The sequence below is a fragment of the Stegostoma tigrinum genome, chromosome 7 (genome assembly GCF_030684315.1).
Source record: "Stegostoma tigrinum isolate sSteTig4 chromosome 7, sSteTig4.hap1, whole genome shotgun sequence".
Lineage (NCBI taxonomy): Eukaryota > Metazoa > Chordata > Chondrichthyes > Orectolobiformes > Stegostomatidae > Stegostoma > Stegostoma tigrinum.
The window spans coordinates 46,243,814-46,270,923 of NC_081360.1; the positions used below are offsets into that span (position 1 = coordinate 46,243,814).

At 37.3% G+C, this 27,110-nt stretch overlaps 4 protein-coding genes and 1 long non-coding RNA gene across 7 annotated transcripts in view; 2 read left to right on the plus strand and 3 right to left on the minus strand.

Moving 5' to 3' along the window:
- LOC125454368 (uncharacterized) overlaps nt 1-12,117 on the plus strand; it is a 33,508-nt gene extending 21,391 nt beyond the window's left edge. Inside the window, exons 4-7 of the long non-coding RNA XR_007247973.2 lie at nt 2,129-3,891; nt 4,748-4,838; nt 5,297-5,432; nt 9,495-12,117. This is a non-coding gene — a long non-coding RNA (uncharacterized LOC125454368). The remainder of the gene's footprint in view (nt 1-2,128; nt 3,892-4,747; nt 4,839-5,296; nt 5,433-9,494) is intronic.
- Nucleotides 1,556-4,180, minus strand: hoxd12a (homeobox D12a). Of its 2 annotated transcripts, none has more exons than XM_048535051.2 (2): nt 3,591-4,180; nt 1,556-2,808 (listed from the first exon to the last, which is right to left on the minus strand). In XM_048535051.2, the coding sequence occupies exons 1-2, from the start codon at nt 4,117-4,119 to the stop codon at nt 2,570-2,572; spliced, it is 768 nt and encodes a 255-aa protein (XP_048391008.1). In that variant the 5' UTR covers nt 4,120-4,180; the 3' UTR covers nt 1,556-2,569. The 2 variants fall into 2 exon arrangements, with proteins under 2 accessions (XP_048391008.1, XP_048391007.1); XM_048535050.2 differs by having other exon boundaries at nt 3,540-4,179.
- On the minus strand, nt 8,330-13,560 carry LOC125454363 (homeobox protein Hox-D13). Its single transcript, XM_048535048.2, has 2 exons — nt 10,153-13,560; nt 8,330-9,801 (listed from the first exon to the last, which is right to left on the minus strand). Exons 1-2 carry the CDS (start codon nt 10,838-10,840, stop codon nt 9,551-9,553), a joined length of 939 nt encoding a protein of 312 aa, XP_048391005.1. The 5' UTR covers nt 10,841-13,560; the 3' UTR covers nt 8,330-9,550.
- A 3,255-nt stretch (nt 13,561-16,815) lies between these two features.
- On the minus strand, nt 16,816-20,955 carry LOC125454367 (homeobox protein Hox-A7-like). Of its 2 annotated transcripts, none has more exons than XM_048535055.2 (3): nt 19,783-20,955; nt 18,717-18,895; nt 16,816-18,563 (listed from the first exon to the last, which is right to left on the minus strand). In XM_048535055.2, the coding sequence occupies exons 1-3, from the start codon at nt 20,306-20,308 to the stop codon at nt 18,474-18,476; spliced, it is 795 nt and encodes a 264-aa protein (XP_048391012.1). In that variant the 5' UTR covers nt 20,309-20,955; the 3' UTR covers nt 16,816-18,473. The 2 variants fall into 2 exon arrangements, with proteins under 2 accessions (XP_048391012.1, XP_048391011.1); XM_048535054.2 differs by having other exon boundaries at nt 16,817-18,563; nt 18,717-18,898.
- Nucleotides 20,956-23,982: 3,027 nt separating this feature from the next.
- Nucleotides 23,983-27,110, plus strand: part of evx2 (even-skipped homeobox 2) — a 5,187-nt gene continuing 2,059 nt past the window's right edge. Inside the window, exons 1-3 of the mRNA XM_048535046.1 lie at nt 23,983-24,980; nt 26,003-26,250; nt 26,564-27,110. The exon at nt 26,564-27,110 is cut by the window's right edge and continues 2,059 nt beyond it. Coding sequence (XP_048391003.1) covers nt 24,557-24,980; nt 26,003-26,250; nt 26,564-27,110 — 1,219 coding nt within the window. The 5' untranslated portion in view covers nt 23,983-24,556. The remainder of the gene's footprint in view (nt 24,981-26,002; nt 26,251-26,563) is intronic.

Sequence of the window (27,110 nt, forward strand, 5' to 3'; positions counted from 1 at the left end):
ACATTGAATCAAATTATTGTTACTCAATAGCTTAAAATATGTGCGTGCTGTTTGTAGCACAAATGTCGTATTTCAATAGCTCGCCTGAAAAAAGTGCCTGAATTTCATTACATCATTCAAATGAGACATTATTATCTGGACATATTGAAGGGGCATGAAACTTTGCTGATTAATTCTGAGCAGGTACCCGGCAAAATGCCCAGAATTGAATAACTAGCTGCATTTTATCAGAGAACATTTATTTGCATTGATATATTTCAATAAAATGTCTTAAGAGGTTCATGAAATCGCGAAGAGCATGATTAATTAATAGGAGCCCAGAGAAATGGCGGGGTTAGAGGTAATGGCTGTTCTTGCCCACCCACATCCTGAGTTGCTCGAATGAGAAGCGAAATGACTGCAACTCATTCATTGTCGGTTATGTCTTTTCATAGTTGCCGCGCTAACATGTAAAGTGCGCCTCTATCAAACTACATTTTAACAAATGTACATGTTCGCATCAATGCATAACTTCAGGCTTTTGAATTAATTAAAAATCCACCATACTTGAAACCATCAAATGAGAAAAGAAGTGAACTTAGGAGGGCCCGAGCATTGTATTGTCATAAAAGGAACGTTGAAATAATAATTGTGGAAAGTTGTTGATAGCCCTTGATTCCGTTTTCTAAAAAGCAAACCCTATCGTCAACATTATGAACTGTTTCATGAAAAAAATGACCCAAGCGCATTTGAATCGTAGTCAACCTGGGCAAAGAAATCGTATTCTCAGTTTCAAGTGAAACAAATACGTGGCGCCCCGCATCCGCATGGAATTATATTCAATTTGCAGCAAAGGAGAGATTATTTCATTTTAAAACATTTCGTAGAAGCCTGTCTAAAATCTTTCTGCCGTGTCAGAATTTGAATTGTTATGAACTAATAGCAACGTCTTATTTAGCGGCATACTTCTCTTGTCCGTTAAAATATGCGAGACCTTAGTAAAAAAAAAGTAACGGTGCTGAAACCAATGTTATATAGTTTGTTGCAAAATCAAACTCCATCTGAATAAAAATAGATATCCCCAGGATGTCTGCCTTGTGCGCTTTCTATTGTTGCTGCGGCCCTGCTTTACTACGAGAACATAACCGAAGGCAGTTATTGTCTCATTTCGTGTGGATATGATCTCCATAAATGTTGTTGCTCTCCATGCTTGGAATTTCCAATTACTCGAGATTTGGTACAGCTAGATTTCAACTAGGTTGGCAAAATGCAAGTTCGCATTTCTCCTGTAGAAAATTGACAAACAGCACTCGGTCACACGATATTCAGACAATATTATTTGAATGCTAATGCAAACATCCGAAAACTATTAGTTGCGTAACTATATCCTCTGAAATGCATCTAAACGACGATTTAAATTTCCAATGATCTAATCGGATGTATATTAATGCTTTCAGATTTGATCGCTAGTGTACAAATATTGGAACTCATTCACAAATTAGTTAGAGAAATAATATGTTTCTGGGACGAATTAACTTCAATAAATCAATCGTAGAAAAATGTAAGATGTGTTTCTTTAATTTTATTTTGTTCAATACGATCCTTTAAAGAACTCAAGAAAAGTACAATTTTATGACAGTTTTCGCACCCGTGTGTTTTCATTCATTATTTGTCATTTCTGGCACAGTTGATCATTTATGTAATTTTATGGACAGGTTTCATGTGCAATTTCAGGAGAATGACTTCGGGATTATGAAACCAAAGTCGTGGAATTTTAAAAACAATTCCGCGTCACGACACTGGTCAGTCACAACATATCAATAATACCAACACATTTCCATTCGTCTAATTAAAGTAATCGCATACTGCTATCGCGCAGTGTGGAAAAGCAGTTTTCGAAAATCAAAAGTGACACTCCTGATTGGTATGCGTATTTATCAGATATGAATTAACCCACTGCCCAGCTCCAGCTTCACAGCAAGATTACAAAACATGAACTGTATATACAAATGAAAAAAAATGCGTCGTCGTTCATTTTATTCGAACTAAATTTACATAGGTAGAGTGCATGCATAATAGTTATATATTTAAGATTTATATTCCAACGTTCCATTCTAATGACCTGTTGTACTTACATTCTCAAATGCAGAATATCTGCTTTTTACTCGAACGGAGTCATGTGAAAATTTAAACAAATGGAGGAATCAAAACAATGACAAATGTCTTTGAAACTAAGAAATGACGATGAGAAGAGGCCGGCACGTTATCCATGAACAGCAAGGTACAGACCACAACAAGTCAAGTTTGTGCCTTACGATAATTTCCTGCTATGGCAAATGTTCACGAGGTATCCACAGTTTGCATCTCAGTCCCTGTATGTCGCTGATGTTTAACTAAACCAACACGCCCTGGACTAGTGGCAGTGGCAATGTAATGTAAAATTGCTGTTTTATATGACAGCACGTCAAAGGAGCACCTATCCATTAAAACAATGGATATTTTTGATCTACATGCTTTCTGTAAGCAAGCTTAGTTAGCATTAAATGTTCAATTCGCGACCTTGAAACTCACAAATGAACTTTACTTTGGCCTAAAAGAGTGAGAGTGTTTGTTCGCGCATAACAAGCCTTTTCTTTTTCATACGCCGGTTTTGAAACCAGATTTTTACTTGTTGGTCGCTCAGATTCAGTCTATCGGACAACTCCTTCCTCTTCTGTCGATTGATGAACTCATTCGCCAGAAATTCATTTTCAAGTTCAGCTATTTGCTGTTTTGTGTACGGCTTGCGTTTTCGCCTTGACCTCACTTGGGTTGGACACCAGGGCAGCCCTGCAGATGGAAAAAGAGAAACAAGCTGAAGCAATGCGAACATTTCATCACCCCTTCCAATTCAAAGCGAATTCATGTTTCAATATCTACTATTACCGTAGACGGTAGCTTTTTTTTTAGAACGTTACAAGGTTAATTTAATGCTGTTTATAGAAACGTTGCTCAAAATTTGACAAAAGAAAATAACAATTTCGATTTTTGTGATACCTGTTCTTTGTAAATAACAGAAGACCCCGAAATAATCTTTTCTATGATCAGAGGTCGACACAAATAAATTATTCATATTAGGCATTCAAGTACCTTAATGTTCAGGAGACATTGCAACACAAAAGTCGCAATTACAAATTCCAGAAAAAGCCATGGAAGTTAAAAATAAAAGTAGCAAATTCAGTAAACAATCACGATTACAATGTGTAAAAGCTAGCAGGAAATTACACTGAAGCATTTAATTGTAATTTAAATGTTATAATTAATTGAACTTTAAACAATTTGATCTATCATCTCTGCCGTGTGTTCAGTTTCTGAGTACTTTATTTTCACGTTATAATCATTTTTATCATTACAGGATTATTTTCCTGCTGTTCTGAATGTTGTAAGAGCAAGGTTTCCAGGACCCCTGCTTGATGATTAATATATGAAATTCACGTGAAGGTGGCAGGTAGTTCTTTTGGAAAGGAGGGAGAATTCAATTTTCAAATGGTCGTCGCTTTAATATTGCGTTGATACTATACCATCGGAGGATCTGTTGCATACTGGCGTTACTGGTGACTGTAATGACATACTGAGGCTCACACTTTGCTTGATGCCATCATTTACAGTGGGAGAGTTGGAATTCAATTCAAAGCCTTGGTTATGTAATGACGAGCCATGTAGAGATGTTTCCACGTTTGGGTACTCGTACTTGGCAACATTGATGTTGACTGAAGAGGGGATGCTGGAATCACTTGGATAAGACTGATTGTGTCTACATCTCTCTTCCAGTTTCCGGCTGCTGTCTTGGAAGTAGTATTTGTTTGGCTCTTCGCTGGCTGCTGCCTTCTCTGATCCATGCTTATTGATGCTGATGGAGACGGAGTTGCTGAGGTAGGACTGAGAGTAGCCGCTAAAGGCGCGGCTCTGCGGCGGCGATGCGCATGGACTCGAAGTCCACGGGAGCGAGCACACCTCCCGGCGGGTATAGGAGAGTGCTGGCGACAGAGTTGCCAGTTGAGTCCCATTCGGACGTAGATTGGCGAAGTAGAAGGGCTCCGGGCTGGTAAAATTTAACAGGGAGCCGACATAGCCTGAATTTAGCAGATTGTGCTCGCACATTTCCGAGCAGCGCGATCAGATCCTCTCTGTGCCCTATTTAGCTTCCAGACAGAGATAAACGAAAGACGCTCGCTGATTGGCCCTTTGCCGGTCACAAGACAAATGGAACAGCATTTTTTCCTGGAACCGCCTCCGTCCCGCTGCAACTCTCATCTGAAATGTCCAAGTACACGTCCATATGCACCTTCACCCTACTCCACGGCAGTTAGCCCGACATAACTCGCTTAATTCAACAGGATACATATACAACACAGAAAGAAGTGTTTAAACGTGTTGAAATAGCTTACGTTGCAATAGATCTCCGAGGATTCCACTTACTCTTAAAATGATTAAAATGTGGCTTTTTAATTCATAGAGTTTGATATAAAATGTTTTAAATAAAGTTTCTTATGCATCTAAGGTTCCTCGATTCTTTGAAACCCATTTCACAATTATTTAACATTTACTGATAAAATTGACATGAAATTATATACGATAATATCTGACGTGCATCATTTTAACTGGCGGTGTGTAACACATGTAGGCAGAAGAAAAGTATGAAACGTTAATTAAAAATACCTTCTTCTTGTAATATTTTAACTTAATTACTTCTTGTTATTCATTAAAACTCAATATCTCTTTCGGGCAGGAACAACTGCGTGGCAAGAATATCAATGCTCATTTCAAACTCCCTTTATATCTTATTTTAATTATTAAAAAAATTAAGGACGAATACTAAGGTAAGCGGTAACAGTGTTTCAAAATTTAACCCGTAAATATTTGTGCAAACGATCCACAGGGGCGCCTAGAAAATACATTTTTGTGCCTAAGCAAGTACAGGACGTTTGAAACATCGAATAGATCGGTTAATGTAATTTTTTTTAAAAATCGCATTTTTGTAAACAAATGCATTCACAAACTGAACAAGAAAATAGGGTTTGCTGTAAAATTAAGCAAAGCGATATTCTAATTCGCAATATTGAATTCAATTTTTAAGTCATTAGTGATAAAATTTCAGCAAGTTCGTTATGTTAAACCATGCTTGTATTATGAGTTGGAAATTTAATGTGTCCACGTTTGTTGCGAAGTGTCGACCAGTACAATTGTGCTTCACATGAGATTCTGCAAGTGAAAATATTGAAGCTAAATTTGATTGAGTCTGTGTTTACAAAATGAACATGATTGTAACATTCAATAGGTTATGGGTGATCTCCCTGAATATATTACAATTCTGTACAAGTTTGAGGCTTCCTAAGGACGCTGTTCGTTTCATTATAATCGCGAACCCTCGATTTATAATTCGTCGAAGAAAATTTTGAATGAAGATTGCTGAAGTAAGTGCCAACATTGCCTCACCAGAGTCAAAGTGAAAAGAAACGCGCTTTTCCTTTATATCTGTCCTCCTGAGAATTGTTCGAAACAAATATTAAGCAGCATCTGCAGAATTGTGCGTGGAATTTGCTAATCATTAAAAGAAATCAACACGGTTGTTCCAAATTTAACATTTTAAATTGATATTTGAAAATAATAATTAAGCTAAAGTGCATTGACAGCAAATCAAATGGAATAAAGGACTAAAGATATTACTTCTACCTTATTGTATTCTGCCTGTAATTCTGAAGTCAAACACAACAATCGGTAACTAAAAGTCACGCGTAAACGCTCAGGAAACAATACGATGCATTTCTAGCGTTGTATCAACTATCGAAATGCGATATTCTATTTGTTAATGCTATTAGTAATTATTGGCCTGTAAGTTAATAATTTGCTTTGTCTTCCAATCCATACATTTACAATCTGACACGAACTAGCTTTCAGTAGAAGTCATGTGCGCTAAAATCAAAGCAGATACCGCCATCACATCCCCACCGGAAAGGAAAACGACTGTTCGTCCCCTGTCTCTTTCATGATCCCACGAAATCCTAAACATGCCGAACCGGTTTGTTTCTCTCTTAAGATTTTAAAATCCGGGTGTATTTGCAAACAAGGCCAGTTAACCTAAGGCGGGTCTCCATCTAACCATTTTTGCAAAATCGCGAAATAACTAAACAAAACACAGTTCAAGGTCAATGTCGAATAGGATCAAATCGCCATTTTTTTAAAGAAACGACGTTAACTTCGTTTCAGTGCAAAATGTGTTTTCGAATTGAAGTCAGTTCAGTTTGAAAAATTGAGCCACGTCGGACACAATAGAGGATTTCATTCGAAAGACTGTAACCAGAGAAAGAAAGTAAGTGAGGATCTTCGGTTTACACCTACCATAGCCAACGCAGCGTTATTGTTCGGGATGTTTTCTCAAGACTCTCATTCGATTAGGATTTCCATTTCAATGCTGTTTATTAAATTCGACCGTAATTTATACATCCGCATACTGAATAAGCTGCAATCGAATAATATGTATGCTGCCTATATGACAGAAGCTCCTAATAGCGTTAATTCACCTATATTCTTTTGTTTACAGTATAAAACCAAAGGCAGGATGTCGTTGGTTTTCGTGATGTGAACACGACGTAAACTACCATACAGGAATTAAAGCTTGATATAAAAGTCCCGTTTTTAAAAAAAGCGTTAAAAGTTGTCAAATGCTAAACCGTAGATTGTAAAGAAGTTGAACACCAGTAATCGTAAACTTCACATAGCTTGAATTGAAATACTTACACTTTTCGATTTACATAAAAAATACACAATTCTGCAGTTTGAGTTGCTAATTCAACCTTCCAAAACGATCTTAAAAGAGAAAATATTGACCTATTTAACATTTCTGGCTCTGTTTTGCAGCACAAATTAAGAACGACCATCTTGTAATCCGAGTTACCGCAATCCGAAGGATAATGTTGACTTGTGTTTTACAGAGGATTGTCCAGCAGATGGCGAACTAGCTCTGCGATTAGAGTAGTTCTTATTATTCATGATGCTAAATAAAGTCAAGGTCAAAGACTATAACCATAGTCAAGGTCAATGGTAAATAGAAATTTGACGTCAGGGCGCTAAACGCTTGCCAAAAATGTACCTTAATATCATCGAGCTCCAACACTTTTAGTAGAAGAAAATCAGCCTGCATGTATGTATTAAATATGACAGCGCCTGGAATTTAATATGACTTGAAATATCATAATTCTTTGCAATTTCCTTCTAAAATTGACGGGCAAGACCTAGTCCAACGCACAGGAATATAGTTACAAAGAAAGTGTTAGCAGCTGGTAAATAAAGATGGCAGGGCCAGGAGTATTATCACCTACTAAGTTCTTGCTCATATAAATTGAAGCAATGGCACTTAGCTTAATTCTAAACATCATCACTTAATATTTCTACGTTGAAAAAGGGAGCTGATAGCTCTCCTAACTTCCTCATCTCAAGAATGATTTCCTTTAGATTACAAATCCACAATACACTCATGCTGTTATGAACACTTTACCCAGATCAATATGTTTTGCTTCTTTTACACATCATCGTCGAAAAGGCTGGTTATCTCGTCATTTACTTTAAACTGCGGCGCGATTATAAGGTTGTCTACCGAATGATTAATTTAAGTTTAAGATAGAAGGAAAAGCAGTAGCTTTATTGCTTATACGTTTAAATGCATTTAATAAAAGCCGCACCATGATGTATATTTTATCGTGCCTTTTCACAAAGCAGATCATTCTAATTGCAAACTGGCTGTTTGCATCAAGCAATTTATTTGTGGCAAACCTTAGAAAAAGTTAGAGTATTTGTGTGAAATAAGCCAGATCCTATATTGAATTAGCCGGCACTCGGAAAAATGAGACACCGGCATCAACCCATGGCTTTTCTAAAACTAGACGTTAGTATTCTACTGGTTTCAACTACATTAAGAATTTTTCTTATTTCATGACCGACACTGCAGAAATTTGGATTTGACCTCTTTTTTTGTTTTAAAACGCATCACCCTGTAAACGACCCATGTTCCAAATAGTGTATAGTATAGTTTGAATTTATTAACTTTTACGCAGCAAACAAATGCTGGACAATATGTTCAAAAAGTATTAGCAAAATGTCAAAAAAAAAATTTTAACACCGTCTTTCTTTTTGTTTAAGAGTTTGTATTTTCACCCCAAAATACCGAGGTGCTAAGGCACTTTAGACACATGTGTGCATTAGAAGAGCATTTTATGTAAATACTGATAAGCTGAATCCAAATGTGGCGATATGAAAAGCCAAAAAATGATGATTTGATTTACAAGAAATATAAAACTTGAAGGCAGTTAAAGTGTAATTTGTTTTAATATTTTACACGGCATAAATCAACGTTAAGAAAACCTCTCGAGTTCGTATTTAACTCGTCTGTATAAAGAAAATGATGGACAAAATGAACAGATACTTGCGTTAAAAGTATACATAAAACATAGAAATAATGCCAAACTTCACCACTATGTTACTCCTATAGTTATCATTATTACAATTTAAGTATACAGCGCAACAAGTTAGTAATTAGGTAACAGCTGTAAAAAGTTCCAATTAAAGGCACCGCATTCAAAACTACCATGGGGCTTCCAAATATATTAGCATTTCTTTTGAAAATAACAGTTTTAAATGAACAAAGGACTCAAGGCAGAAACATAGCTTTTCATTCTTTAACATAACTTTTTAGGACATTATAAATTTGACAAGCATTCCATTTGAATTCGGCATTAACACTTACATTTACTTAGGACAACATGTTACTATAGAACTTTCTGTAGTAAGTAAACGGAAAGTCCTTTCTAAGCTAAATAATTTATTATGAAAATGATTGTAAATTCGCTGCCGATTAATATGATAAAATATCTTATGAGATTGTACCGCAGTTAATCTGTAACTATCTCAATTTCTACCTGGCACAGATTTAAAATGGTATGTTAGCAGTATATTTTCAATTATTCACAACAGAATGGATTTGTTGCTGATATATATTGTTAGCATTTGAATCCACTAGCAACACAGCCATCTTGCAAAGCATGACTGAAAACATAAATGTTAAATAAAAATGCTTTGCATTAAGAAAGTTATAAATACTTTTCATTTAATGTCAACTTTTGTGTTTAATTGTGTAATCAGTTGTAGTCGCCATTTTATGTGGGTGTTGCAAACGTCCAGCAATTTAGCTGAACCCTCGAAAAGATGACTTAAGACTGAACTAAGCATTAATTTGCGACAGTATTTGCAATGCCACTCGTGAAAATAATCCAGCACGGTAACACAAGACAAACGTGTGAATGTGGAACTATTCACATACTGAACAGTGTCTTATTTCTTTGAAAGTGGTGAAGTCAGATCAAGTATTTTCGCTAAATTTGCACAACATTTTTTTTCGGAAATTGTCATTTTAAGATTTGTTTATAAATCCGTAGCTGTGTCTCGAAAGTCTTCCACATTCATTTCGTTTCTTTTTCCAAAAGGAAGACCATCACATGTAATGCACAATGCGCCAGCAAGGTTCCTGATATCTGCGAGATCAAGGTATATTTTCTTTGACTTTAGAAACCACTTTCTTCTCCTTGACTCTTCTGTTCTGAAACCAGATGGTGACTTGTCTTTCGGTAAGATTGGTGGCAGTGGATATCCTTCGTCTTTTATCTTTAGTTATGAATTTGTTTGTGGCGTATTCTCGCTCCAGTTCTTTAAGCTGAGTTTTCGTATAAGGAACTCTTTTCTTCCGCCCTCGCCTGTAAATGTTTATGTCAGTCTGATTGTGCATCACATCTCCTGGGGGAGTGGGGGTGGGGAGAATGTAATTGATAAGAACATCAACTTCAAGCCGTAGCAGTTTAAAGCTGTTTTTTTTTAAAATTAAATAATATTGCCGCATTCTTTTCTCTTTTAAGCATAATTTTAAGTAACCCAACCAAGCTATTTAGTCATATGGTCAATTCAGTTCAATGTATTTTTTCAAACCCATGGTTAGTCTGTGTTTTCAGGTATTAAGCTTTTGAAATATAGTAAATTAAACGACTAAATAATTCCTGGCAATATTAAACCAACCTAATGTGAAGTAATTTTATTTCCTTTACATTAAATAAATCACAACGCTTTTCAGTGAAAGTCATTTCATAGTACCTGGAAGAGGAGATTTCCAGAAATGTGGAGTCTGTGTCTGATCTTTCGGACAATACACTTGACCATTCCAGCCATTAGCAAATGTCCAGGGCTGATAGCCCTCCATGGAAATTAAGGCTTCATGCCTTGGTTCTCCGTGCCCGCTTATTGTAGGGACTACTGGAACGTCCAAATAACCAGAGACCCGCTGGTAGGGATTGGGGTAGCTCTGATAAAATGCAAATTCTTTTGCCCTGGATGACACCTCGTCAGTGGGGACAGGCGTGTTAGTCAAACCCGAAACATCCATATATTTGTCCACTGGATAACCGGCCAGAGATGCATGGGCACCAGATTTCAGTCCAGTTTGTTGAATGCCAACATTTCGACAACTGTAGTAGCTGCTTCCAAAATGATAGCCGTAACTTATCGCTGGGTTGGCAGGGCTTGTGGGAGCTGGGCAGGGGCTGCATTGCTTGGCAGATTCAGAAATGACAGAATGCGTTCGATCTCCGACGGAGTAAGCGGGACCCGAAGATAACGAGTTATGATGAGCTCCAAATGCAGAGGGAGATAGAAAATTCCTGCATTGACTAGAAGGGACGTTCCCTCCTAATCCTTCCATTTCCGAGTTAGTGGTATTATTTCTGTTGTGTAGGTACCTGATTGTATCAGTTCTCCAAGGGGCTGAAAGAAAAGAAGCTGTCATATCACGACCCACTGCAAACTAAGTACTGCTTTAGAGAAGCAGCCTCGGCAGTGAGAAGAGGTGCTTATTTTCACTGATTAGTGTGTGCTCTGAGCTACTGAAATCTAATAGGTCGATATTGGTCACGTGACGCGCAGCGACTGAAGCCCTGGCATTACACTTCTTTCGCAATGTTCAAACCGTTTAATTTTTCCTCAATTCATTTATTATAATTGACTGCAGGAGCTGCTGAACATTGAAGATAGAAAACGCGATGGCTTTTTCCACGGCAGTACCCTTTAAGATTTATTTCACGTATTTGGTATTATTGGTATCTTGCATAATATAGTCTGTAGCAAAAATACATAATACGTACGGCCTACATTGCACTCTTTGAGTAGATTTTCCATTCTATTGATTTCTATTTCAAATAATGCTGGAGTATCTTTTACAAAATAACAATTTCAAATGTGCGTGGAATGAACTAAAAGAAACTATACAGTGATATAAATTCTTGAATGTTTGGATACTGTGATGAATAAAATCGGCATCAACCTGTTTAGCAACAACATATGGTTCGGGATAACGTATAAATCTTTCGATGTCTTAAACGGCGCTATTTTCATTCTTATGTACCCAATTAAGAAATAGATTGGAAGGTTCACTACTTGTTTCACCAGTTCATAAAGCAGTCAGACATAGATGGATTTCCCCTTGAATTTTATATTTGCTAATTTTTCGAAAATTCGGTGGAAAATAATTCGGATCTATGTTTTATTTTCGCTCAGACGTTCGAACTGTTAAAATGAAGGCAGTTTTATTCAGTATTTTCCTTAATTTCTGCTGATGTGTTCCCAGACTATGGCGAGTGTAGATGTCTGATATTCATTCTGATTGCCATGCAATAACCTGATTGTATATGATCATATTGCGTTTTCAGTGTAAGATTAACACATATTGGGAATAGTTTGCATTTCGCATATAATCAATTTACATTTTTCTCAATTGCTACTCTCCTGTTGCATGTGTCAAACAAGTATGATTTCGGAAAAGGAATCGCCTTTTACAAAAAAAAAGGAAATGCCGTTTTCCTTTCTTTATGCCTTGGTTTAATTATGTAAAATATGAAGGTTTTAGACTTTGAGGTTAAGTTCCAGCATAATTCGAATGCATGATTGAATTCACCCAAGGGCCTGATGAGAGAAAAGCAAATATTCGCTGATGTAACTCCACTGTTGGAAGCAGGGCATATTTTGATCAGCCCAGTGTACTTTAATAATAATATGTAGAAAAGTATTTCTTCATCCATCAACATTAATTTTCCGTGCACGCGTTCTCAAATTTGGTAAAACCACAATTTGTGAGACAAATCAAACAATATTTTACATCTTACCTTAGAATAAACGACTCGTCCTTAATGCGCTACGGGTATTACAAAACAATTTTCGATTAATTAAAACGAAATAATTCCATTTTGGGAAGATTTTTAGACACGAATAAGATGCTACAGTTATCAGTGATAACAGCAACCACAGCCATATTTTACTAAATGGATAATGAAAAGAGGTTAGATTTTGTGACTTGTTTTTCCGAGAGGAATATTATGAAAAACTGAGGGCCCATCTTACTCTTTCACTAGATACCTTGCCCAAACTTACAGTTCCCGTACACGTAAAGTTGTTGACGAATTTGACACTTAGAGAAACTTACGACAATATATTCGACACTAAGCAATTGAAAACTCTAAATAATTATAAAGCATCATTCTGCGTACGAGCAACCCAACGATTGTCATATTAAAAAATAAGACATTTTCAATCTTAGTTTTTTTTAACGTCAAAGGGACATGTGCTGTTATTTCATTGAAACGCGTCGAATTCTATCTACGTTCGTCCCCAATATGGATAGATTAATGAACCCATACATTTTGAAATGACTTGGTCTGTATTAAATGAAATAGTCACAACAGCCTTTAAATTAATAACATGAAGAAAAAAGCTTTCATATCAGTAAATCCAATGCCTATCTTTCTATCTATCAAAGCATAGGTAAGGAGACTAGAATTTGGGAAGCTAAATGTTCAGGAAAACGGGGTAAATTTAGTTTGGGAACTATATGAGTTGAATGAGCACAGCGCGTTTAGGAACATGCGGATGCTAGATATTCTCAGGAGAAGAAATAACAAGTGAACTACTCCTACTTTTAATGACAGAGAAAAAATCGTGCTAACGTCATATTTCGAGTAACTACTTTTATTCAGAACTCCGAGCAAATGCAGGATCGGAGTTAAAAGTATGCCGCTGTCTCAAGTTAATCGCATCACTGGTATGCAGACAAAGGGGTTCTTTCCGGAAGTAGATGAAGTCCAAGGTCAAGGTGGCGAGAGAAGGAAGGAGGGGAAGAGAAAGAGGCTGGTAAACAGCGGCTTAAAGTAACTCGACAGCTCTGTGGGATTTATGTGAAGATTTCAAAGATTGAAGTTAGATGTGAATTGTAACATAGCATTGCAAAATCGCTTCCTATTGCTAAATTGTGACTTCAATGTCACCAATGCTTGTGGTAATATCCAGCATGAATTTAGTTTCTAATATTTCTATATGAATTGCTAAATTTCCAACTAAACTACATCATAAATACATTTGTACGTTCATTATAGCTAATGTAGAAGACCTAGAAGCAGTTTGTGAGGCAACGAGAGATGGACAATAAATGGAACTCGGTCGTTGTCGCTTGCACGCAGAACATATCGAAAACAGGGTCTCAATTAATGTAAATTTAAGCATTGCTATTCCGCACTTTGTTTGAAAATAGCGACATTAAAGCCAATTTCTTTTTAGTGCTATTTATTTTTATATACTTATATAGTTTACCTAATTTGAACTTTGAAACAATTTCCATTTTGAAAAAAATGAGGGATTATTTGTTATTTTGGTTCACAGCAGTTGTGCTTCATTCTCAGCGAAATTTAACATAAAGTTCTCATCGTCGCTTTGCGAATTTAGGTATTTCCAGCATGCATAAAAAAATCCTTTTTTCTGTTATTGTTGTTACAGTTGATCTAAATCCCTTCGTTGCTGTATTTTTTGCCTGGTATTTTCAAATTGTTACATGAATTATTGAAAGTAACATCTGTTCTTGAAAACTATCTCTCATAAAGTGAAATGTAACTCTGAAGTAGAAATAGCCATTTCGCTTTAAAACTCTTCCCGGTTGAAAGCGCAATCCAATTTTACACGTCCCAACGCTTAACAATCGTCAATATTCAACAAACACGATGAAAAGTAATTATCTATTATATTTTGTTTTCTAATTATAACTAGAAGCTTTTCGAAAACATGGCCAATATTGGATAACATGTAGCATGAATTTGCAGACTAGTTGGCCACTCAAATTGAGGAACGTGTAAAGCAACTCTATGATATCCCTACACATGCATTTTCGCAAGTCCGAATTGTTTAGGTCAAAGGATTTACTTCGAATCAGTTAGTGACAATAGATTCGTGTGTTTTGTTTTAAATATATCACTTGATAAAAAGACATATCCACTTTAAAGAACATTCACTATATTGAGACTGACTATATTACATTTCGTATGTCCCCATTTGAACACACATTGTTCCAACACAATGACCAATATCAATACACGAAGAAAAGCAGATTACATGCCAACCGGCGCTCGCGTTTGTTTTCTTGCTAATGGAGGCAAAGTAGTGTAAAGCCTATCTATCCAAGTTCCAGCAAAAAAATACTTACGATACTTGAAAACAAATCATACAAACTTGCAAAAGCTAGATCGAAATTTACGCGTGATGTTTCAAATATCCAGAGATATTCCTCCCGCACGTTAAATACACCTACGAGTAACATGGATTTAACCTGTCAGCAGTAATCAGGGGAACGAAATATACTTTCATCAGACATTGCTAGCAACCAATTAATCACTTGATGTTGTGAATGTCTCCTGCCTCACTTTTCAGCTATATGTTCCAATTGGAACTACAAGAATAATTTATTGCTTTGAAAGCTGCATTACAGCACTCTACAGCGATCCCACGTTCCTGAGTAACTTGTGCTGAGCACATTATGTATACTTCAACATTTTACAGCCCTACATATGTGAACAGAACATAACAATATTTATAAATAAGACAATAGTTTGATTCAAAATTAGTTGTTATATGTTCTTGAAACAGCATCACTTTCAGCAAGGGACACATTTGAATGCGGCACATTGTCTCCAGAAAGAGGATTGAGAATACAAACAAAGCAACAAGCCATGTTAAACTTCATGACGTGAAAAGTATCGCAAAACTTTGCTAGCTTTCAATCCCAGCTGTTTAATAAATACAGGAAAAAAATTCGAGGCGGATAATAGGTGCTAATTTTCTTAGTAGCTTTTACGAAATGAATTTATCTGCATTGGCGCAAATCAGTTCCACATAAGAAGAAGTTCACTTTCAAGGATACAGTCTACCAGTGCTCGGAAAGATTTGCTGATACAATATTTGGATTCAAATACAGTTCGAATGCAAAATGTTCACTTCTGCTGGTGAATGAGTGCTGTTACACAACCATGCTGCTACAATGCATTCCAACGAAATTCCGAATTTTCTCGAGCATAAAGCAGACAGCATGGCCTGAAGAACAATATAAAAGAAAATATCCATCAGACTCTTAGGCCACTGTTTCGTTTCATTGAAGATGATGTTGAAAATAAACGAATTCCACATGCTTGGTTTCTAAGATTAAGTGCCAACATTCCGAAGGCCCTTTTCAATTAAAACTTTATCTGAATGCCAAAACACACCAGTGTTCTGTTTCTGCATCATTTACGACTTGGATTTGCAATTTTATCACGATCTAAAATGCTGATGTACAAAATTTAACATAAATATACTCACTTCTCAATAAATGTATAACCCTTATTGTGCAGCAGGTGTCTAGAACAAATTAAACCATCAAGAACAATGTCACTAAAAGGCACTAAATGGAGAGGTATCGACTTCAGTTTTTTTAAAGTTGCTAATTTTAAAATTCTCATTTATTTACTTCTCATGTAAACGAAAGACGTCAGCTTGTCACGCTGGACTTGCATTTTCCACCAATGGTGGCGCTATCTGCTCAACTGTGAAGAAAATGACTTCTACATGGCCAGTTTACACAGGCAATTTCTATTATAAGGGTCGACATTGTGATTTATAACGGAGCAGTTGACGGAAGGAGCCTACAGAAAGGGTGAGATCTTTAATATATAATCTTCATGTTATTTCTCCGATGCCTGTGAGGGCTACATGAATAAGAAAGGCTTGGAAGGACATAGGCCAGGAGCAGGCACGTGGGACTAGTTTAGTTGCGACTTTGCTCGGCATGGACTGATTGGGCCGTCCATATGACTCTATGACAATTATACGTAAGTAATTGTGACAAATTGCTTATTACGCGAGTTTATACCCCACTTGTTCTTGACGAATGACTGTGAATTACTTCTGTTTCTGTTTCTTTTGTGGTCCTCCAAATAATCTTAAGAAATTAGATTTAAAGCAAGAAAGTAACGTCACTATTCGAATAAAGCGAGTCTTTCACGAACAAAGGATTGAAATTGCAGGAGATAGTTTGCAAATCCTGCCGCATCTGTAAAGTGAAACAGACTTAATTTCAGAGGAAGGGTCGCTGGATTCGAAACGTTAACGCTGATTTTCTCGCTATAGGTGCTGACAGGCCCACTGAATTTCTGTAGGACATTGTGCTTTTGTTTCAGATTTCCAGCATCTGCGGGTCTTTGCTTTAATTTTCACTGTGTCCTCGTCATCGTTCCTTCCTCAACCAACATCCACAAACATCGATTCGCTGATTGTTTATTTGTCTGCTGCCTGGAGGGCCTTGTTTGTCCCAAATTAGCCGTTGCTGGCCCACTTAAAATAAATTTTTCATTGTATGCGGCCCATTTTTAGATGCTGATAACGCACTATATTAATCCAGGGTTTTCGCATTCAGTCATGCAAGTCAGAACCTAATAACTTTTAAAAAAATCCCGCAAGTTTAATTGCAAATAATTATTTAGTTAAAAATTTTTAAAAGAAAATATTTGACCATGTCGAACAGTTATCGAAATGTAATCCATGAAGTTTTCTCGAAAATTACTCAAAATATGTTTGTTCTTTATTACTTTCCTAACCATTTAAGGAATTTCTACCCAGGAATAGAATGGCAACATATTTCATTTCCTGTCGTGGGAGAACCTAAGGCTTGCGTTTGATGTTTTCTTTTGTCTTTCTGGCACCTGTAACTGTCTCATTAAGCTGTTTATACCGACGATGGACCAAAGCTGCGATTTCAATTCGCGCTTCCAGGTTCTGAAACGCACCTCGGACATATGGCTTTTGCAAGCGGATAAAATGACCACTAAAATAGCAATAGGGTGCCAATGGGTCCGAATCATCAAGGACCAACTTTTTTTCCCCCTCCTTCAGCGTTTAAACCAAGACCACAAGCAACAACAATGTTTTTAAATTGACATGCTTTGGATAGATAAATTTGCAGAGACAATTGAGACTAAATTTGATGTAAGTACGTATTACATCTGGGAGAGATTTTCAAATGTTTATATTTTACATTTGAGTAACATGGCTGACCAATGTTCCAGTTGTCTGTGCAAAATATAATGTAATTTGTTCCACTATAAGCTGTTGCAGAATTACACATAAATCATTCAGGAGCAATTTCACTTTCGTGACCTAAGTCTTCCATAGCAATATTACAACATTGCGTTACCCTCAACCCTGAAACGAAATATCAGTGCAAGTTTACTTTTTATTTTAGAAAGTGCACGTGCGTTGATCGACAAATCAACAGGGAAGTTTTGAACTGTATAATGTTTAAAACTGCCCACAAGAGGAGCACAGCAGGTACACAATGAAGTGTTGAGGAAACGACATAATCTGTATACAGACACATGTTATTATGAGTGTTACAGCTTCGAAACTTTCAATCAGCACAACACTGTCTTAAGTAGACAAAATTAATCATTTTCAAGCTATTGTTTGATTAAAACCTGCGAATTAATAAGGAATTGTTTTGAAGAAAGGTAACAAACCATTGTGAATGTAAATTTGAATTCAATGTTGTGCGAGTAAGGATTTCATGCATTTGAGAAATTTATTCAAATACAGCACGCCCTTACTTTGAACAATTATGTGTTCCAAACTATTTCAAATCCGAAAAGCTTTGTATACTATTCAGGAAACAGTTTATTTTGCAACCTATAATAATGTTATTGCTCTTTAAACATTACAACTAAACTTTAAACTAACTTGTGTCCAATTATATATACTCACATGTGTAATGAATGGCAAACGAGTATTTAGCGTTTTGGAAAATAAAGCAAAACATTTCGTTTGGTATCAATATTTCGTATTCACCACCATTAATAGAATCAACATTATTTTAAGTGTTTAGCACAACAAACTGAAGCTCACTATAACGCAAGGTAAAGATTTATGAACTATTTCAACTTCAAAACAAATTAAAAGCTAAAAGGCCCAATAATCCCGTTTGGGTTTATGTTGAAGCAGAGGCGACTTTGCCATTGTATATCAGTATACACGTTTAGTGACTCTTAAAAAGCAATTGTGCACATGAGGAAAGTTGCTGTATTTCACAGTCCAGGACAACTTGGCTTTGCCAGTTGCTGCACGCGAAGAAGTTTTTTTTCTTTCTGTCTCTGGTTTTGGAACCATATCTTCACCTGAAAAATACAGATTTTTATTTTAAAAAATGGTGACTCATAAAGCTGCTAGGTTTAATATTCAGTAGGATATAAGGCGCCCACCTGTTGACAATAAGGTGGGACAGGTACTTAACATTTTCTTCTGTAGAAAGTGGAAGGAAAGTCTCTTACCTGTCTTTCTGTTAAACCTAACCTAAACGAAATGTTTAATCGGACTTCGGGGGTGAGGAATCGATTATTTTCAAAAGCCATTTCCAGTTCAGCGATTTGCTGTTTGCTGTAGGGGATCCGCTTCTTTCTTTGTCTATGAGCAGGATTCTGCGATGTTAACCAGCGCGTTGTTAGTCCCACTGCTGAAGGAATATACGCATCCATCAGTATGTTGAATCATTAGGAATTCAATCAGTGAAATACTTAGCAATGTATATTTTACCTATTTACATTGACTTCATGTATGCCCAACCCCACGACAACTAAAATTCATCGTTAATTTTAATTGATGTTGGTTGGTTTATCCTCCAGAAATTACCATTGTTGAGTGGCGAGATTTAATTGCACACATTTTTTGCAATTACTCATAAAAGTGGGTTCCCACTTCTTCTCTTTGTTATCCAAATGCATAATTTACTTTTTCAGTTGAAATATACAATCTTTGTGATATGTGTTTGTATACGAAGTGCACATTGTGACTTGACTTCTAAAATGTTTCCTTAAAAATACTTCTGAAGCGATTAAATAAAAGTCGCTGACCATTTTCAGTTTTTGTTTTAAATATGCAGCTTAAAACATAAAACCGTCTTCGGTAAAAGCGAACTCTTTCAACTTTCCTGAAGTATGGCGGACTTTTTTTCTAAAATAGCTTGTAGCATGAAATTGTATCAGAGATAATAGGAATTGCAGATGCTGGAGAATCCGAGATAACACTGTGTAGAGCTGGATGAACACAGCAGGCCAAGCAGCATCAGAGGAGCAGAAAAGCTGACGTTTCGGGCCTAAACCCTTCATCAGAAGTTACCCACCATTCACGGATCGACCAGAATACTCACATCGAAAATGAAATGCAAATCACCTGGGCATTATTGTAAGACACTAAAGTACAAAACTTACCTGTTGTGCCCTATTAAAGAATGCGTATTTCAATTATTAATTAATCTAATCAACCATAATCAATTCTTAATCAATCAATTCTCAGTTAATCAAAGATATGTCACACATGAGAACGTATTATCAAACCGACCTAAAGCCCTTGGAACACCCGGCATTGCATTGTTGAGTGTTCCTCCTTCAAACGGTGCTCTAGCGTTCTGAGAATAGTTACAGGTAGGCATGTCCTGATGGTTGGGATTTGCCTGAGTCGAAACAGGTGCTGCCCGGGGATATTCTAGTGGCCAATGTTGATAAAGTGAGGGGTTTGTGGGGTATTCACCTCTGGTGCAGAGATTGTTCCGATAGCTAATAAATTGAGAAGTATGACTATCATTTTGAAGTTGGTTTGCAGGGATTTGCACTGCCCCAAATGACATAGCGACAGTTTCTTGATTTGCGCTTCCATGCGATCCACAAGTCGAAATGTCGTCGGAACATAAATCTTGGTGTCTTCCACTTGAACTCGTTTTCAAAAGGGCTGAGGAAAAATCACCAGTTCCAAAGTTTGTGCAAAATACTGGGACCATTTCGGTAGGCCGCACTTCATCTTCTATTAATCCTGCTTTATCACTAAATGTCTCCAGCATTGGTTTGTACCGCAGAGAAGTCGAATCCATCCTGAATGATTGGGTTCACTCCAAATACTTGCAAATACAATCCCCTTGTTAAATTTTTGTCCTTACTTGTAAGTTTAAGTTGCCCTCTGTTCCGAAAGCTGAGAATGATAGCGTGGCAGGCACTGAGCAAATACTTTAAAGTCTGCCTGCCAGAAATGAAACCCAGTTCTCCATTAGGTGCACAAACTACACCCTGGATCAAGCTAGCTGATCTTTTTATTGCCGTAACACAGCTACAGTTGGTAAATAAAACGCAGTGTGGACTCTTTGTAAATTAAACTTTGTGCGCAAACGTCAAGGACAGTGCTGCATTACAGAATGACACACTTGTACTGTAGTTATCGTACTCTGACTCAAGGTCAATGTGGAGTTTAATGATCATTTTGTCTCGGCTTATTGTTTCAGTTTTTCTTTCTCTGACCTTTTCCTGCTGATCCTTGTTCACAATGTTTGATTACAAGGTACCTTGGCCAATAAACGTGCATTCTGTTTTGAACTCAAGCGCAGAATGGAGCAATAATTTAGCCGAGCAGTGCATTGTAATCTGGAATAAACCTCTTTCGTGACATTGCAACTTATATCAAACAAAAAGTATTTAAGTGCATTTTATTGCCTGTCATAACCCTTAACGCTGTGGAATTACACCTAGCCGTACCTGCATTTGACGATCGAACAAATATTTGGTCCATTGCTGTAAAGTTTCTTTGAGCTCTCTGTGAAGTGAACTATCACTGCGCTCAGAAATGTGGTCCGATCTGTCTACATATCATGTTTTAACCAACTTCGTGACTTTGCTAACTGATTCAAATTTTCTGTTCATACGCATTAAAGCTAATTAAAATGTGAATGACGGAGATCGTGATTCTAGATGGAAACAAAAACTATTTTCCAAGTGAATGCATTGCAGGTTTTTTTCCTTTGTATTATGTCTTGCTCAGTTTTACTAATCAGTATTATGTCAATGTCAACGAGAATTGCTATGAACCTGCAATTTCCTCATCTATCACCCATAAAACACCAAACAGATATAAAAGTATTTTGCGCTCAGTTTAGTTTTCAAAACGAAATTTCAACACTCTAACAGCTATGAAATAAATGATACAAAAATATTTTCTCCGCTTTCTCCCTTGAAAATGGATATTTGAGAACATCAATACCCACTCGGGCGGGAAATGTCCCAAGAAAACAATTATTAGCTCTCTACCCAACTTTTATCTCGCATAAAGTGGAAAAACAAAATTCCAGAGGTCAGTTTTATTTTTAAAAGTAGTCAATACAAGCATTTACTTATCTGAATTATTCTTGAAGTATCTTCGTGTGATGTCCTTACAAAATAAATGATTAATACAACAGCTAACTCATGAACAATAGAGTGTCATTTTAGTTTGGTATCTGCTGTACAAATTTTTCAAAAGCTGTTGGATCGCACAGACGCGGACTTTTTGAATCGTCGTGGAAGCCATCTCCCTGTTAAAATCAAAGAAAGCGGATGAGGGCGCCAGAGGACAGATATTTCGAGAGAATGCATTTAATTCCGAGCCCATTCATCCTTGTTTATCTCACAACTCCACTCAAAGAATACTGTTTCACAATTAAGTGATTGTAGCATTAATTCACTTTGATTGGTAGATTACAGATAATACTATTGAACAAGATTCAAAATAAAGCGTGAAAAATAAATGACATCAGTCTCAAAAATCTTTCTTTCTCAGGCATGGTGTACTGCATTCATAAAATCTGAGTGTTTTCTTTAAAAAAAATGTCCGAACATTTATCTATGTAAAGAAACCAAAATTTTCTAATGGTTGCTAACCATGCAGCATATTTGCTAACTTGCAATGTCATACCATTTTCAACAGTGGAAAAGTCATTAACCTCTTTGCCAGCAATTTTAATGAGCTGTTTACAGCAGCTTTCTATTTGCATTGTTTAACATTAGAAAATAAAAACGTGAAAACAGTGGCCCCAGCACTGTCCAGAAACCTCTGCTGGTATACGATATCCTTGGGAAGGAAAGAAAACTCACAATTTAACTTTTAATATAATCTTTTAATGCAATGTCTTCATCATAGTTGGTATTAGTGGCTTGCTCATGTTTTCACGTAAATCGCAGCAATATTATTTCATTTTCTACTGCGTTATTTTCAATGTTTATTCCCCATTTGTCATTTGTCCAAATGCAGAAATCAGCGTACATGCGAATTACAAGGGCGTGAATATCAATGCTTATTGCAGATTATTAACGGCATAAAACACGAGAGAATATATTTACCAATATATGCATATATACATGACAGGACGTAATTTCTGTGGCATAGGGGACTCCATACTAATTAAAACATTTAGCAACAATAATATTGGTTCCGTTTATGCATTATTTAATATTAATTATGCATCTCCAGCGCTTTTGCTACATTGTCATTTCCCATAAGGGGATCTCGATAGAAACTGTTCTGTGACATTCACACTGAATATCAGGTAATTTTTAATTTAACATTGCAAGCATTCAATTTCGCAACTGAGATAATGCATTTCGCTTCTCGTCGGTAAACATTGATTTCGAAAACCGAAGTAACGACGGCGATGATGACAACAGCAACAAATTCATCATCATTATCATCATAGCTATCAGCGTCATCATTACTACCACTATTAACACCGAGAGTAGCTGGTCCACACAGATTCTCCATCTTTCAAAATTGCTCTGGAATATTAAACTTCCAGCCGCAAACGTTCCTTAGTCTGCAGTTATATCTAACCATGGACATAGGATAAATGCTAATAGCTACAGGTAACGGATTCACCTTCAGCAGTCTCTTTTTCGAGCGAAATGCTCGTTGTGCAGAGTCCAGATTGAAGTTAAAATAATCTAAGCAATTAATTTGAGAAATATATGTCAATAGTTTGAGTTTGAAGGAAAATACCATGAAGAGAACGTTTCCATTATTTTCTGATTGTAGTATCTTGCTCTAGAATCCCGCATAATATAAATACAGATATGACACCACGTGAAATTAAATCGATCGTATAAATACATGCCAGACTTGGTCAGAGAGGCAGAGGGGAGAATACACACAAATAAGCTGTCTCAAAATCATGGTAAGTTTTTTTCCCCTAAAACGAAGTACGATCCCATAAAGGCTATCACTCAATGGATGAAAAAAGTTTCGACATTTTATTTAAAAGCAACTGAAACTTTATTCAGATACACAAAACATTTCAGCGAGATATTATTGTCCCTTGCTCGAGTTCTTAGGATGTACGTTATCAAGATTCATATCGGTGCTAAATATCTGAAATATTCACTAAAATAAAGCGTGGCATACTAGATAAACCCCATTCAAGCTATCTAAAAATGTGCAGATTATATATAAGCGCGAAAGATAGAGTAAAATAACCACTGAACAGGACACGCCAGTTGTGCGTATCGGCCTATGTAAAGACAGATAAAATAAGCAATGACAAGGTGAGAAGCTGAGGGAGAAGCTAGCTAATAAAGAGAAAACACAAGTAAGAACAGGAGATGTCAGAATATTACAGGGCGATTGCAAAACAAAAACCCAAAAATCCGGCTACACATTGCCAAGAAATCACATTATGTCATTTCCATCCCAGATCAACTAAATACACCAAATGTAATCATCTGACTGAAGATACAACACATTAAACTTAGTACTTCTATTTACCTACAACGCTCGCTCACGTTCAACCAAAAGTGTGATGAAAAAGATGCTATTATCAGAACCGGATAAGAACGGCAAAGCAAAATCAGAACATAATGATCTGGCTAAATGTACAGGGAAGTGCTGTAATGTTCATTTTATTAATCAGACTGTCAATTTCACCCCAGAGGCCAAAGCCCAGAGCATCCGGGCATACGATCATCGGCGGAGGACAGGGGCTGTCCTCTGATTCTTCTCTACCTGGATGCATTCGCCTGTCGCTAGGCCGCCTTCATCATCCACTGACAGACGCTTGTATTTATTTGCTTATAAACCTGTTACAATAAATGATTATTCGAACAGCGTCATTCGTACCTTAATGACGAGCACTAGTTTGATGAATGACACATCGGGAGAAAGGAAGCACGGGTCATTTTGACCAGTCGTTCCCTCGCATTGACATAACACTTTTTCTTTGCACCAAAAAGATAAATTTCGAGACACTTGCGGGCTGGATGTGAATTGGCCACAGCTGCAAGATCATCATTAGTGTAGTATCAGCCTGCAACCTGCTCTCAGCTTCGGGATGGAAAGGATAAGGAAAGAAATAATTCTGATGGAACGGGGACTGCATAGTCCTGCTGGCAAAAAGGTTTCGAATTTGTCAGACTCAGCTGGAAATGCAGTGGAGGAGGCCCTTGAAAATTCTCATCACAGTGGTCGGCTCAGCCCCAGACCCACTTCCGCCTCCCTTCACAACACTGTTGGGGACACCACAACAAACGGCAAATTTGAGATAGACAATTTATTCCACCATCAACATTCAAGCGATAGCACGTCCTCGTCTGAAATTTCGTCCTCGGAAACAAGGAAAAAATTCTCCCTTTACTCAGAACTTGCTAGTCGGGAAAAAGAAGCAGATATGAACAGTGATGTTGATGTGGGCTGTTCGACACTCCGCTCTCCAGCCGGCGTCAGTACAACGCAACTGAAAGAAAATACAAACAAAGGTAAATGATTATTTATTAAACATTTGTCTAAAATTACGCTGCTTGCATCTCACAAAGGTCTAATGCATGTGTAGATTTTTTTTAAAAAGTCATTGTGAAGAGGGTTCTGTCGTGATCCATCAAAGATTTGGAATGCATTTTTGCGGATGTTTTGATAATACAGAAAACAAAGCTAATGCCCTGAATGTACTTAAACCGAAAATGAAAACAACCGTGAAAATTTCACAATAACCCTTTTTATTTACTGAAAAGTACTTCATTTTCAAATAAAGTTCTACAAACAAGCAAAATATACATTTGCCTTTGAAAGTCGTATTCTGAGACACATTTGTATTGGAACAATAACAGTAACATTAATATCAAAGGGGGTAGAAAAGTATTTTACTTAAATGAATAACTGCGAAAAAGTCAGATCTCCAAAATTTGAAAAGCCTTTATCATTCACGTTTCCTTTGTTAGGGTATGCATCTACATGACAATATACTGAGAATATTCGTTTCTATCATGTATCGAAATTGCGCGTTGTGAAAATCAAAGGTCAAGTAAAAAAGAAAGTAAATATAGCTGCATTAGACTTTGTCTTGTACCGAATGCTACAGAATTTCAGAGAACATTCAAACGGAGCTTACAGCTTGTGCTTAAAAAGGTACTAAACAAAACTTTCCAGTTCAGTGGTGCGCTGGGCTTAAGGTTCAAAATACTGATAAGTAAAGTATTCAATAACGGCTTTTCGGCTCTATGGATAAGGCAAAATGAGTAAGTGCTTAGAGGTTATTCATTCCGTGTTAGTTCAGATGCCTAATGGATGAATGGCTCAGAATCTTTATCTATATTTAATTATGAAACTTACCACAAATTAACTACATATATTTGGTTATGCAGGGATTCATAGAACTTTATTGACTCTAACAACTGTTCCCATTTGTAATAATGACAGCCAGCATTAATTATGTGGCATCAAAGTTGCCCTATTAATTTGCACTCATGGTTTACCGATTTTACACGTTTTTGTTTCTTCCCAGTGTATTCTGAGAATGGTAGTTCAACTAACACTTCATCGAATGGGTCCAATATTACGAATCTGAACGGCAGCTCCAGTTCAATAGGCAACTCGGGTTCTGGTCCTGACCAGGTGAGACGGTATCGAACAGCGTTCACCCGAGAACAAATCGGTAGATTAGAGAAGGAGTTTTACAGAGAAAACTATGTATCCAGACCCAGGCGATGTGAACTGGCCGCAGCCTTAAATCTACCCGAAACTACTATTAAGGTGCATTGATCAACTCGTGTCTTCTATTCAATTTTGTATATTCATATTGCTTATTTAGATTTAATGTATGTGTATTACAGTGTCAAAATGATAACGTTCGGGTTCACTATTATTCTGATTAGTTGGTGTAGATGTCACATATTGATGCAGATTTGAGAACCTTTTAGCATTTCGTAGATAATGGACTATTGTTTTAATTACGCTAGGAATGTTATTTGCAAAGCATTTATTTTTAATTGATGGGGGGGGTGGAGATCGAAAGAATGGAGTGCGGTGTATGTATTGACGCTGTGCATTTTCCTTCTTAATCCAGGTTTGGTTTCAGAACCGGCGGATGAAAGATAAAAGGCAGCGACTAGCCATGTCATGGCCCCATCCGGCTGACCCAAGTTTTTACACCTACATGATGACCCACGCAGCGGCCACTGGAAGCTTGCCTTACCCTTTCCACTCTCACGTTCCCCTGCACTACTACCCACACGTTGGCGTCACAGCCGCTGCAGCCGCCGCTGCCGCTACAGGTGCCACGCCCTTCCCCACCTCCATTCGCCCGCTCGACACCTTCCGCGCCCTCTCCCACCCTTACTCGCGGCCCGAGCTGCTCTGCAGCTTCCGCCACCCGGGCCTTTACCAGTCCCCCCACAGTCTGAACAGCAGCGCTGCTACAGCGGCGGCGGCGGCCGCAGCGGCTGCAGCTGCCTCGACGCCGGCGGGCGCTACTCCCTGCTCCTGCCTGAGTTGCCACAACAACCAAGGCGGCGCGCTGGGGCCCAGGAGCGCGAGCTCCGACTTCACGTGCACCGCGACTGCGCAAAGGTCGGAGAGCAGCTTTCTACCGTACTCGGCCGCCGTGCTCAGCA

Excerpts from the sequence above, each read along its gene's own strand:
- hoxd12a (XM_048535050.2), bottom strand. The coding sequence starts at position 4,119 with ATGTGCGAGCACAATCTGCTAAATTCAGGCTATGTCGGCTCCCTGTTA. Across the intron at positions 2,809-3,539 it reads ATGCAACAGATCCTCCGATG|GGCTGCCCTGGTGTCCAACC; the intron begins GTATAGTATCAA and ends TTCCATCTGCAG.
- LOC125454363 (XM_048535048.2), bottom strand. The coding sequence starts at position 10,840 with ATGACAGCTTCTTTTCTTTCAGCCCCTTGGAGAACTGATACAATCAGG. Across the intron at positions 9,802-10,152 it reads CTGGAAATCTCCTCTTCCAG|GAGATGTGATGCACAATCAG; the intron begins GTACTATGAAAT and ends CCACTCCCCCAG.
- LOC125454367 (XM_048535054.2), bottom strand. The coding sequence starts at position 20,308 with ATGGATTCGACTTCTCTGCGGTACAAACCAATGCTGGAGACATTTAGT. Across the intron at positions 18,899-19,782 it reads GGGTGTTCCAAGGGCTTTAG|CAGTGGGACTAACAACGCGC; the intron begins GTCGGTTTGATA and ends ATATTCCTTCAG. Across the intron at positions 18,564-18,716 it reads TAGGTTTAACAGAAAGACAG|GTGAAGATATGGTTCCAAAA; the intron begins GTAAGAGACTTT and ends TGTATTTTTCAG.